The sequence below is a fragment of the Octopus bimaculoides genome, chromosome 19 (genome assembly GCF_046866305.1).
Source record: "Octopus bimaculoides isolate indiv1 chromosome 19, ASM4686630v1, whole genome shotgun sequence".
Taxonomy (NCBI): Eukaryota; Metazoa; Mollusca; class Cephalopoda; order Octopoda; family Octopodidae; genus Octopus; species Octopus bimaculoides.
This window is the reverse complement of record NC_142946.1, coordinates 25481022-25495312: the sequence shown is the minus strand read 5'-3', so window position 1 is coordinate 25495312 and position 14291 is coordinate 25481022. Positions and strand designations below refer to the sequence as shown.

General features: G+C 37.8%; 2 protein-coding genes across 4 annotated transcripts in view; one reads left to right on the top strand and one right to left on the bottom strand.

Moving 5' to 3' along the window:
* The window catches only part of LOC106877516 (cohesin subunit SA-1), a 101575-nt gene extending 97503 nt beyond the window's left edge, over positions 1 to 4072 (top strand). For all 3 annotated transcript variants that reach the window (XM_089366637.1, XM_089366638.1, XM_089366644.1), the window contains exon 28: positions 2578 to 4072. In XM_089366637.1, the coding sequence (XP_089222763.1) occupies positions 2578 to 2583 (6 nt within the window). In that variant the 3' untranslated portion in view covers positions 2584 to 4072. The remainder of the gene's footprint in view (positions 1 to 2577) is intronic.
* Positions 3981 to 13909, bottom strand: LOC149131792 (NADH dehydrogenase [ubiquinone] 1 beta subcomplex subunit 4-like). Its single transcript, XM_089366645.1, has 3 exons — positions 13602 to 13909; positions 4228 to 4371; positions 3981 to 4106 (listed from the first exon to the last, which is right to left on the bottom strand). Exons 1-3 carry the CDS (start codon positions 13761 to 13763, stop codon positions 4038 to 4040), a joined length of 375 nt encoding a protein of 124 aa, XP_089222771.1. The 5' UTR covers positions 13764 to 13909; the 3' UTR covers positions 3981 to 4037.
* Positions 13910 to 14291: the final 382 nt, after the last annotated feature.

The following is a 14291-nucleotide window of genomic DNA, read 5'->3' as shown; positions in this document are numbered from 1 at the left end:
TTCTCTCCTTGCAGTCCGTTTCAACCTTTGCGGTGAAATCTTTCATCACCTAGGTGTAAGTGGATTTGTGAGCTGGTACTTTCTCTAGCTTTTGGTAGAATCCTTCCCTTTCATCATCTTCACCAGCATTTACGGGAGCATAAAATAGAGGAGGGAAGTGATGAAATTGAGGAGATAAAAGAGTACACCTACTTAGTGCACACTGAGAATATATGTTGAGATATGAGATATTCTCTTGAAGAGAATAAGAGCAGGAATGGAAGATGTTTACCACAATAAAGGATGTGATCCGACATGCCAAACTCTTCGCCAGCACAGCCCTACCTATGCTCTTAGATGCAAGAGAGATGTGGGCGACCACGAAGAGGGAAGAACATTGATTGGTTTCAATGCAAAAGGCCATGGAAAGATTCAGGCTAGGAAGATCATTACAAGAGTACAGTGGAAATGAGTTAATTTGAGAATAGAGCAGAATGAATGATGTGATTGCAAAATATCAAAAGCATGTTCTGCTGGGCCAGAAATGTCACAAGGGTCATGAATAACAGGTGGACCATGCACTTATCATGAGATAGGAAAAGACCACTTTGAAGGCCTCTATGACAAAGGGAAAATGATTTGGTTAAGCAATTTGTGATAAGATAGAATAGCATCACAAATTGGAAGAGTTGAAAGTACACTGTCACCAGCAATAACATTTAATAGTCTGATACAGTGAGAAAATATATGTATATACACACACACAATGAGTTTCTTTCATTCAGTTTCCACCTACCAAATCTACACACAAGGCCTGGGGTGATAGTGGAAGACACTTGTCCAAAGTGCTACAGTGTGACTGAACCTGGAACCATGTGTTTGAGAAGCTAACTTTTCACCATACAGCCAGGTCTGTTGAGATACATTCCTAAATATTCAGAGCTAACTGCATAGAGAAATACAAGTATCTAGGTTAGTTTTTAAAAGTGACATGAACATAAATGAAGGTAATAAACATCACCAAACTGACCCAATCTAGAAACTTGCTATACCCTTAAACTTTATAATCTAATGACTTTAGACAATCTCACACATTGTGTTCAGAAGTTACAATGAAATTGGGAAACAAGTTTACTGGAGATCTAATGCTATAAAATTATTGAAAAGGTTAAATAAATCAGTTTTAATCATAAGTAGACAGACCATTAATTCAGTTGATAAACAGCAGTGTGAAACAGGACTGCACATGCTATATCTGAGATGAGGGTTCAGATTTTGGTTCTTCCTCACACAATAGTTGCTTTTTAAAGAATACAGTTAATGTCATCTGCATTTTCTTAACATTATTAACTGTAGCATATCATGTTTAGAACACCTCTTCCTGCCTTGCTGCTGTGCTTTCAGCCTGAATATTGTCAGTTTACTGGCACCCAATTGCCATAATATTGGTGATGCTGTTACTAAGGTATTCACTAAGAAATCTGATAATGGCTCTAAAGTTGGGTCAAATTTATTTGGGATGCTTTGCTTATTCTTGTAGCTCTTCAACAGATAAATTCTTACTATGCAATTTTGCTAACTTCTCCCGAAATTTCCATTTTGCACTTTCTCTTCATTGGCCAGTTCAACGATATCATTGATGCCTGCAGATATAATTACTTTGTAAAATTTCAGGATGTTATTGTATGCTTCTAGCTATAGCTTCTAAACTCTTTTCATCCTGCTCTCTATATTATCTATACTCTTCATAAAATGATAATTTTACCAAAGCTCTGATAATTTTTTTTATCTCTGCCATCTGTTTCTTCAATAAGTTTCTTGAGAGTGCAATGATGGTAATAAGCCCAGACATTATTGAAGTTTCCGGAAGTATTACAGTAAAATAGTAGTATTAAATGATCTTTTTTTGTCTTCAAACCTAGAAGTGTTTTCCATTTTGAGAGATGAGAGCATGCAGTTGTACTTTTTCTTAACAAAAAAAAAAAAAAAAGTGTTTTATCTAAATTGAATACAAGTTGGAGAGAATAGTTGCCATACTTGATGACACCCTTAAAAACTTGAGGAAATTCCTTGATTGCATCAGTGCCAGCATTTGAAACTTCTTTGGAGATGCTGATGCTGTGTAGGTTACACTGCTAATTGAATTTATTGAACCAAGCTTTGCTAGCTGTGGAAATGTCTGAAGATGATTTTTGCTGCTTCCATTATAAGTTGGCTTAACTTCATGTTGCATTGCATTTCATTGTTTATTCATAAGGCAAGCATATCTTCAATTTTCCTTCAAAACTTACTCCTTGAACAAGTGATCTGCACAATGACATCATCATAACAGCTTTAATTTTGTTCACATTTTTATGGCAGTCCTAAGAATCAATGTAGCCAAGTTTAAAGACTTATCAATATACAGCTGACTTTCTTCAGATTCCCATCACCTAAATATTTGCAATTTTACATCCAATGAGATGCTTTGCCTCAGAACACCTTAGATAAACTTTCAGCATTTGGATTTGCAGACTGTTTTCCATTTATGATAGACAAAGAACTTTTGCTATTTTGTGACACTTAAGCAAATTTTTTAAACTTTTGTTCTCATTTTAGATTTAAACAACATTCACTATAGAATGAAAGCAAAGATCAAGAGAAAGAATGAGTGACGAGGGAAGAGAGAGAGAGAGGAATAAGATGAAACAAATGGATTAGGAGAGCCAGCATGAATGTACAATATTGAAGGGGAAGTCAACATATATAAAGGGAATATGAACAGTAAACAGCTTTATTACATGAGACATGAAGTGAGAGATGTGTACGAAATAATATGAATGACCAGTAGTAGAGAAATATCAGAAAGACTGAGAAAGAAATATGAAAACATGAACAAAGAACAGTTGCATAATTCGAGCAATGTTTAGAAATGAGGACAATGTGATAGATGATTTGGTATCTTCATGCTACAGTAGACTGAGCAAGATTTTCTTGTAACTTTTTATCAATGAACTTATCCTTTCTCTTTCTCTGCTGCAAAAACATTTAATATATATATTAAAAAAATGTTATAAATCTTCAAATTAAAAGTAAATAAATATAAAATGTGGAGTTTTCATGGATCCCACTAGTTATTAGAATAATTTAAAGCTATCCTATTGAAAATGTTGCCAAAAAAAAAAAAAGAATGCCATAGTAAATAAGAACTAAATGGAGTAGCACGAAACAGTTTACATATATCTATAAATTTAACATGCAAGATTATATTTACAAAAAAAAAACGTTTAATGTAGCATTTATTTAAATTTTTTGTTTGTCACAAAGTAGGTGGCAGATTGGTGGAAACATTTTAATAAGAACCCAACAACTTGAAAACCTAGCTATACTCATGATTTCTATGGTGATACTGTGTGGACTAAGATCCTCTTTGACAGGTCACTAGTATGTCTTCAGAGCAACTTAATTTAAGCCAACTAAGTTGGATAGTCAAAGGTTGCAATATTGGTTAACAGAGATATACTGTTTATAGGAGACATGATATTTGAAATCAGTAGGTGATGTTACAACCTTTCATATCATCTATATATCTGATGAAGCATAACGATAATAAAAGACAACTACTGCAACAAAAGGCATTCCAGGTTTGAGCTTAAACGAGCATGTTCAATATAGATATATATTGCTTTATTTTAATCTGAGTAGATCTATAAATATTAAAATGTTACAGCTATGACTATCCTATCTTATCTTCAGATAATATATTCAAGACTATTACCCAAATTGGATCGTTCTTTTTTAAGCTGGCTAGGTGTTGTTTGAGGTAACTTGGCTGCTTTTTCTAGCAGACTGAGTTATCATATACAGGCACCATTGCAATCCAAATGTGTGTGATGTGTGAAAATATATCATTGAGTACAATCACAGAAATATTCTGATCAAAATATAGGTAAATAATTTGCATTTTATCAAGGATACAGAAATGTAAAATTTTTGTTTCATAATGTGAAGACTAAATACAATTATTACTCCAAGATGTTTTTTTTATTTCAATTAATTTGTCTGTTACATTTGTTACTCTAGATAAATTTATTGTGCCGGTCTTTGTACATTATTTCACCATTACGAATTTTTCTTTCTTTTCCTTCCTAAAAAGAATAAAAAAAAAAAAAAAGAATTGAATTACAAATAATATACATGATTTGTGTAGCCTAAGCAATACAAGAAACTGAAGATGATTATATTGGAGATTATAAAGCCAACACTTACTCTTTCCTTATATATTAAGTAAGTAAAGATTGCAATTGGAACAACCACAAAATTTAAGCCGACCATCACAGACTTGAATGATACTTTAAAGTAATTAAATCCGGTTACACGCATTGAATAAAAGCGCTGCATTTGAGGATCAAACTGTTAAAAATAAAATGAGAAAAAAGTGTAAATTTTTCATAGCTGCAATATTTAATTATTTTTCAAATACAAATTACTTACATAATCATAATAAAAACAAGTGTTTAGTATCAGTTTATTCACCACCAGCCTAACATGTACAATTCTTTCAAGTCTTAAAATTCAACAGGATTTTACATCAGCAAATTACTAGATTGCTTACATATCTATTCAATTTATTTTAAATTATTATAATTAACATTTCCCGTAAGAAAACACCATTGCACCTTACTTCATTACTTATGAACAGTATGTAGCTAGAGACCTCATGATTGCTCCAAGTGCTACAGTTCACTATTGTTAAAGGTGAATGCACATCCTTAACGTAGCAAAGACTGCATCCAAAAAACGTTTTTGTTCAGAGTCAGAAAATACTCAACATCATAGGTTTCAACTAAGCTACAAAGCTTAAGTGAGATCCAGTATTTGTAACTGTGCTGCTAGTACATAGACATCCCATGTAGCATCCAGAGAAAGGCCACTTGACTGAATGGTAAAAGGTTTTTTTGCTGCAACTACAATGGCATCTACTCCTAGGAACTGACCAGTGTTATGCCACCACTGCTCATGTGCCTAACACTTTAAGCCCTGCACTAACCACTATGCTCAACCTTTCCATTCCAGATCATCAAGCCTCTGGTTCTCTCTCCTTATATATCTTTGCTGCAGTCAACTTGTACCAGTTTATGGTAACAGCATCAATACCATCAGTCATAGATGGCTTGCAAAAGTGATGGGCACATTTACTTTCCCCAAATTAACTAATAGAAATAATAAAAAGGTCAAACACTACTATTATTGTTGACTGCTTGTGTCTAATTCAATTTGGATGTTGTTGCTCCTTCTGTTGTACTCTCTTATCTTCAAGAATACAGGGCAAAGATCAAGCTATACTATTAGCTACAAACTGGAAGTTATAAACTAAATAAAGAAGTCTAGTGACGGAACAGCAGAACATATTCATGGGCCACCACATAAAAAAACTTATAGATACATGAGAACTGCATAAAGACAAACTCTCAACTGCTAAAAATATATATATAAGTATAATCTTCATTAATGAAAAGCAAAATGAAAAAGTTGAAGTGAATGTATATAAGTGACAGATAAGCAATAAAGGTACACCAGGTTTGAGCATAAACGAGCATGTTAAATATAAATATTATAGAACAGATGATACAAAATATATTCATCCAAACTATATGAGCATGAGAAAACACAAGTAAAACTGATTCATTAAGACCAGTATTTTCAAAGTTTATGGCTTAATTCATTTAGTAACAATTTCACTATCCAGTAATTTATCATTGCAATAGTTGGATAGAATATATCTTACCATATTTAGGAATCTCCTTGCTTTTTAGAGACATACACCAGCAGTGGTATAGTTCTTTTCATGAACTATTGCTCAAAGAAATCGACATCTAAATATTATCAATGTGAAAGATAAGCGTTCTTGTCAGTGCCAATACTCTCCTAATTTACTTCTGAATGTACTGTTGTAATATAGGGGCCTCAAAATCAAAAGAAAAGAATTGAGATTGGAAAATGAAACTGACAATGATGGCAATGGTGGTTATTATAATATCAAATCGTTTACCACACAAGCATAAATTCCACAGGAAAAACTATGAAAAAATAACTATACATCTATTTTAGTATCCTTTAAACTGAACACCAAAATTTTTTATTTAGTTTTGTAATTGACAATATCTTTTAATGGAATTTTTGGTATAGATTACGATTTTAAATCTCATTTTTAAAAGAAATTACATTTTTCAGAAAGGTGTGAAGAAACAAAAGTTAGGTGCAATGAGGCAGCAATCTGTAGATATACTTTATCTTTGTTTCCAAAAGTTTCCTCATTTTCATTACCCAATCTTGTATTTTGAGGTGGAATCCCAACACTATTTTCAAATTTTGTTTTTAATTTTAGATTTCCTGAATGAATAAAGACAGTCACCAGCTTGTAGCAGAATGGTGTAATGCTTTTATTAAGCTTGGTCGTTTAAGCTTAAATACCACAAAATAGGCTCACTATTCTTTTTATTGAGTCACATGATCCAGTGGCTTGCCAAACTAGTTGCATGTATTGGTCAGTTACTAACTGTCCAATCGTGTGTTTGCAATGTGGGAAAGACCACTTTTTCTCTGGAGACTACCCAGAGTTATAAAAACCCTTGTATTCTGCTTCTCTGGGTCTTTGGCAGCAGCCATAATTGCAAAAATTGTGAGAACTCTGTACTACGATGTATCTAAACTTCACCCTAAAGATATTTGCACACTAAAAAGCCTGAAAAAAGTATTCAACCCGCCGGTGGAACCCTTTCTGGATGAAAAGGACGAAGGTAGGGAAATGGTCTCAAATGTTTTGAGAACCATTCCCCTAGAAAAATAAATGATAAGTGGCATTCTTTTCTTCTATGCCTTAGAATGGCTGTGTTAAACATTGGATGTTTGAATGTGCGTGGCCTGAACTTGAAGAGGAAGCAGGTGTGCCTCCTTGATGACCTCAGGTCACATGGTATAGATGTGATGGTTATTACAGAGACCAGGCTGGACAAGCTGCAGGCTTTCTCAGCCCTCCTGAACAACTACTAGAAAATAATTTCTCCTAGCCAGGAGGGAGGGAGCAGAGTGGTGGCTGTCTTGATCCAAAAAAGCCTGGTCATGCAGATACGTACAATCTTTGTGGACCCAGAAGGCGAGTTGGTCGTTCTGGATCTGACATACAGTGGTAAGGCCTTCAGGCTGGTGGGCATCTACGTGCCTGGTAATGCAGGCAAACAGGTTGACTTCTTTCAATGCCTGGAGAATTTCCTGGTGACATCAAGGACAGTAGTTGTACTAGGTGACTTCAACACTATACTGGATGCATGCCTGGATAGCATGGGCTCAAAAGATAGAAAAGGGAACTCATGCCTCATCGATCTGCTGAAGCGTTTTAGGCTGCAGATTGATATAGACTTGATCACCCGAACGTTCCAGTGTGGACCTGGGCAAGAAACGACAGAATGGTCAGGTCTTATATACACAGGATAGTCGTAAGTACTAGAGACAGGCATAGCTTTATTTGTCCACAGTTTACCTACGTACCCTACACAAATCACAAGTTAGTGACATGTAGGGTGAATACAGATAAGATACATAGACAGGGATCTGGCTACTGGAAGCTGAACAAGACTTTATTGGATTGCGAGGCTTACCGTAGCCAGATTAAGGTGTTAGTGAAGAGGGCACTTACCGGCGCTGTGATCAACAACCAGTGGTGGAGTGCCTTCAAAAGAGCCCTTTGAATTGAGTTAATTAGATTTAGCAAGGGAATGGAAAGGGAATTAGTTAAGGCATTAGAAGAGGCACTGAGATTGGGCTCTGCATCACAAGTGTTGGCGGCGAGATTGCCAAACACAAAGGATGCAGAGTCCGGGTAAGGACACGTGCAATGGGCCATGAAGGTATCAATGTTGCTAGATGGGCTTGCTTGGAAGAAACTCGTCGTGACATTGCTATGTTTGGGTCTTTGATGAGTCTGGACAGGAGATCCAAGGACAAGAAGAGATATGCAAGGCCTTTCACAAGCACTTTGCCGCGTTGTTCAGGAGGGACGGGACGTTGGACCATGGGGATGCCTTACAGCGTTTTCTGGATAGCAGCCCACGTCTTTCGGCTCATGTCGCTAAGCACTGCTAAGGATATCAGAGAGGCACTGTCTGAGTGCCCTGGGGACAAGTCGCCGGGTCTGGATGGTCTTCCCTACGAATTTTATAGTAGCATGCCAGACTTGTTCGGGGACGTACTGGCCAGTGTGTACATGAATTGGCAGCAGAATGGGAGGATTCCCAAAGCTGTGAGCCGAGGAGTGGTGACACTGATCAGGAAGAACCTGAGCAAGGGGGACAAAGTTAATAATTTTAGGCCCATATATTCTCTGCTAAACACAGAGTTATGCCATCCCATCCCAGGGAGGACGATACAGGACGACCTTCACCTCATTCGCTACACCATAGAGCAGGTGGGTAAAATGCATGGCAATGGTGGGGCACTGGTGAATTTAGACCTGTCTAAGGTGTTTGATAGGGTTGACCACGGCTACATGGCGGCAGTCCTCCGGGCGGCTGGATTTGGCCCGACCTTCCGAGGCTGGATTAAAGCCATGTACGGCAATATTGAATCAATAGTCCAGGTGATTGGGTTCTTCTCGAACCCATTTGCGATCGAGCGTTCGGTTCGCCAGGGCTGCCCCGTCCCCAATTCTGTATGTGTTGGCGCTTGAGCCATTGCTGCAGAAATTGAGGGACGTGGGGGTGGACCTGCTTGATCTTTGTTATGGGAGAAATGTGACGGCATACGCGGATGACGTCACCATCACCGTGTCTGATGAAGGGCGTCTACCTCGCATAGAAGACGCCATCAAAGGATACGAGACGATGGCAGGAGCGAAAATTAACCAGGAAAAATCAGTTGGCCTGCAACTCAGCACCTGGCAGGGCAAGTCGATGCCTCCCAACAGCGTCATCAAGCACTGGATGGAGGGCCCGGTTAAAATGCTTGGGGTCTGGTCCACCAGGTGGAGAAGAACTGGAGTGAGGTGACAAGCAAGGTGACAGCCATAGCCCAGAAGTGATCTGGGAGGAGGTTATCCATGTTGGGAAGGGTGGGAGTTGTGCAGATGTTCACAGCATCGGTGATAACCTACCGCCTAACCTTCGTGCCTTGCTCTGGTTTGTGGCTGAACAAGCTGGAGCGGATCCTTTTCCACTTTTTGTGGGGAAGTAAAACTCCACTTGAGGCACTCCATCTGTTGCCAGAAACCGTTAAAGGGTGGGCTGGGGATGCCCTGGCTAATGAACCGCAAGTACGCGCTGAGGCTGAGACATCTTCGGTGCCACCTGGATGGTGAGCAGGTCTTTCCAAAGTGTGAGTCCCTTGCAGACTTAGGAGCATGAATCAGGCGGAGACACAAGACGGGGAAATGGCAGGTGGAGTGTAAACAAGCACTTTCCCTCTTCTCCCGAGTGAGCAATGCTGACAGCAGGGTTACCACAGCGGATATTTATAGCGGGTTGGTAGAGCATAAGTCTGACGATGTCCTGGGGGAGAATCTGGGCTTTGATAAGAAGCAGTTAGCCAGCCTGTTCGGGAGGACCTTCGGGTCAAGATTCCTAAATAACTACCAGAAATCCTTGACCTGGCTGTGCTACCAATCGGCCTTACTGGTTCGGGAAAGGTTATCAAGGCATGGTTATGACACCTCCCCCACGTGTCTGAGGTGTGGGCATGTCAGTGATACGGTGACGCACACCTTCGTACACTGTGATGAGCTGAGGGAGTTGATAGCCTATGCCGAACAGCTGATGTCGGATACAGAAAGAGTACGGCTCTCGACTGAGTCCATGATAAAGATTGTACCACCTTCTTTCACCAAAGAAAAGAAGGCAGTATTTCTCTGTGTAATAACCATATTGAAAGAAACGGTATGGAAGACGCAAATGGAAGGGATTGCAACAGGACAGTTTATCTCTGGACGAGGGCTGGTGAATTACTTCACCACCCATCTTGCCTTCAAGATCCGTCTGGAGAGGAGGAGCTTGCCGCAAAGAGTGTTCGCGAAAAGATGGAAGGAAATTGTAAGAAAGATGAGTATGCAAGAAGCCGTGCTAACGTGACCGGTCTGGGCATAGAAGAAATGGAAAAGAACACCGAAAGGAAACCAACCAGCAGGTTAGTACACTAACCCAAAATCTAGAAAGATTATTTAAATTTTTAACCTTTATTATATTATATTTTATTATATCATATCATCTACACTTATATAAAACCCATTCGATCTAAATCATTTGTAAAAGCTGACTGACCCATATATATGTTCTTGTCTGTCCTTGTTTGTCCCCTCTATGTTTCCTTGTATTAGGAATAAAGAAATTCTTTGGCAGCAGTCATTTACCATGCATACCACATCTCTTTGGATCGGCATCGACAAACCAGTCTTCATCATTACACACAACAAACAGCAGACCATCAACAGACCCAGCAGAACTGAAGTCATTTAAATCCTTGTTCCAGACTGTAATATAGCCACCATTCTCTTTTGGCAATCTTATTTTTATAATGAGAGGAATAAATCGTTGCTTATTCAATTTACCTAAATCTTATGGTTTACTTCTTTCCTATTATAATTGGTGACCACCCAAAGCTGGAATATTTCATTTGAAAATATTCTCTAAAAACAAATTCTTATAGCATAACTATGCTACAGAAAGTATTTTGAGCCTAGATTATATACATTTTGCAATGCTTGAACCTCGTGTGTGTATGTTTTGCTATTTTGAATATAATTGTTTCATGACATTAGCTAAAAGTTCCTGCCTAGATATATCATTATTATGTATAGCCTCAAACTAGAACAAGACATTTATAAACACTCACTTTTCATTAAATTTCTTTAACCCAAGAGACAATGCAGTTTGGAATACAGAATTACAGCATTCACTAGAAAACGTTTTTTCTTACAACAGTGTCCTTCATATAATAGTTTTGTTCATTTTCATTTGAACCATTTATATGACTTCTTCAAAGTTTTTTCAAAATGGCTGCCCATCTTGTTCAAGTTTCCTTTTGTTACAGGACCTCATGGAGTTTTGTACATGCACAGTGACGCCGAACGTGCATGCTGCGTCTTGCTGTTGCTTAAATTTTTCCTGCTTGCCACCATTGAAGAAGATGGCTTCTGATTTCAACCAATGTTCGTGTTATTGAGGACATTGCTCCTCTGACTTTTCATCAGTTGTGCCACAGCTTCAATTTACCTTCTATTCTCGATTCATTCCTTATTGCACTTGACTTCTTTCTCCACTCACTTGTTAAGAATCTGTGCATGATAAATGACACCATTTTGCTAACTCCTACTCAACTCAAAGCTTTCGACACTGTGAAAAACTCTCTCTACAGCATCCCTCCTTGCACTCTGTGTCTCCGATGCAAAGCTTTCGCTTGTGGTTAATGCATTAGACACTGCAATCAGTGCTGTATTACAGTCCTTCTATCAGCAACACTTGCAACCTCTTACCTCCTCTGGATTCACTCAAGATTTCTTCACCTGAATTTGCAACATGTAATCTCCATACCTGCCTGTGCAGGTATGGAGATTACCTCTGCAGATCCTGTGTGACATCTCAGCATCCCACTGACTCATCGACAAGCTGTTTTGAAACCCTGCTTCCATCACATCTACTTCAATCTTGTTGGACTCTGACATGTCAGTCTTGGATACACTTCCATTCTCACTTACTAGCCTCATATCATGCCTCTAATTGATATTTCTTACTCTGTGATGCGAACCCTGGTATCGGGCTGGTTATCATGCTATAGACCCCTCTCACACACACTGCTTTACACACATCATGTCTAATAGACTAGAGGGTTTGCAAGACTGTATATATGAGCTGGCCCTGAGTGCCTGCTATTTTCTCATTTTTGTACTTACCTTTTCTGACATTTGTTACCTTGTTTTTTGTTTGTAAAATTTTTCAACGTTCTTACACACATGCCTGCACCCAGTTACACACATTGCACCATAATATTGTGCCTTTTTATTGAGTTATATCACAATAACAGTGCTTGTTAAGCTCTTTTGCCTGACACCTTGTATGTCAGATATTATCTCATGCTCTCCGTGCTCTTGTCAGACACAGCTTGCCTCTATTGTAATTAATAGAAAAGATTGTCTGTCTTTTGCAACATGCCAGCATGTAATTCTGTCATCCTTGCTAATCTTAGCAAATGTGCATGAGAATAGTACCAGGCACATCTTTAATTTTTTTCCTGAAGCTACTGCTAGCTCACATCATATTTACCAATTCATATACTTTCTGCCATTATGGATGTTGTTTCCATTCTGCTATTCTTGCAATGTTTACTCATACTTATATGGGGTTTCGTTTCCTTTTTCTTGCACTTCCATGAACATTTAGTTCTTGTAGACATTTGTTTTTGGTGGACATTGTTTTATACTCATTGTTTGTTTGGTCAATATCCTTACTCATCAACGAAAACAAAAATAGAAAAAAGCCAGCCTGCTGGGTGTTAACATCTGTGTAGAAAATGAATATGAAAAAAAAAAATTGTGCAAACGAACCTGGGGGGGGGGGGGGTACTTTCGGAAAATTCACAAGATCTGATTGTTCCCTCATAACTTTCGGGAAAATGGATATATATTGATTTTTTTTTTTACGGAATCCCACTTTTTCGGTTATGGAGAATCCGATTCTGAAAAAAAAATTGTTTGTAAAATTTCAATTTTTCAAAAAAAAATTTTTTTAATACCCCCAATCCCCTCCCAATTCTACGGCCTTGGCCTTCAAGCGGACTATCCACATGCTACAAATAACAGCCAAATCTCACAAAATGCGATAACATGATGAAAGAAATATGTAATCAATCTATTCAGCTTTCTGCAAAGATTAATTTCCTGCAGTAATATGAAAAAGTAATTCATGTGAAATTAAAGTGTTAATTTTTTTTTTTTCATATCTTACAAAAAGATATGAGTGCTGAAATAACAGCAAACTCTTTTGAGAAAAGAAAAGTAAAAATAGATAAGAAATACTGTGACAAAGTGAAATTAAAGAGAATCATTCGACAAGCAGAAAACATCGTGTGTTGTGGAATTGAAAATGGTCTTGCCCACTTGAGATTTGGCTGTTATTTCTAGCATGTGGAGAGCCTGCTTGTTGGCGTTTTCTTTCTTTCTTTCTTTTTTATTTTCAAAATATGTCCATTTACCTGAAAGTCATGAGGGGAAAATCGGATTTTGTGAATTTTCCGAAAGTTCTCTCCCCACCCCCACGTTCGTTTTGCGCAAATTTTATTTTTAATATTCGTTTTCTACACAGTTGTTAACACCCAACAGGCTGGTTTTCTTTTCTTTTCTTTCTTTTTTTTCTGTTAACGGGTGAGGATCTTTATATTGACCATTTCTTCCATAGGTATGAAAATTCATGTCCTTGGGAAAGGCATGATGAAGCTCGATCTTTTCCCCGAAATATCACGATCTTTTCCCTAAAATAATATAATCTTTGAACCAAGTCAAAGGTTCCAAACACCTATGAATCTAAATATTTTCATATTTTTAACCAATAAATGATAGTAAATTTCTGTAAGTAAAATAATCGAAAGTTTATTGTAATACTTACAATGTAACCTCCAGTGCCTTTGTATGGGTCGGTAACTTTCTTTTGCCATTCACCTTTCAGTTTTTCTCTCATCAAAGCACGTTCTTCCATAGCCTTTCTCTCTTTTAAAGACACATCGTACATTTTCCAAGGATCCCATGTTTTCTTAATGACTCCAGTCATTACTCACAAACTGTTCGTAAAACTGGATATTGTTTTTATCCACGAAAGTCACCTTAGACTTCTGACATATAAAGCTAATCTTACCCATGTTAGCCAGCTTTTCGCCACCGATGAAAATACCGTGTATCATTAAGGCTTTTCAGTTTCTGAAATATTTAAATCAAATATTAAAAGATAAAATAAGAATAAAATTTTCATTTAAAAAAAACTATAATCTTAATAAATGGGCGCAAGTAAGTTTTACCCACGTAATTTCGGATCATTTTCCTTCTTCAATATTTAGGGAATGGAAGGCGGCGAGCTCGCAGAAACGTTAGCACGCCGGGCGAAATGCTTAGCGTCTTTACAGTCTGAGTTCAAATTCTTCCGAGGTCGACTCTGCCTTTCAGGGTCGATAAATTAAGTACCAGTTGCGTACTGGGATCAATCTAACCGACTGGCTCCCTTCCCCAAAATTTCGGGCCTTGTGCCTAGATTAGAAAAATATTAAGTAAATGGAAATTAGTAGCAAGATTACCTCTCTCTCTC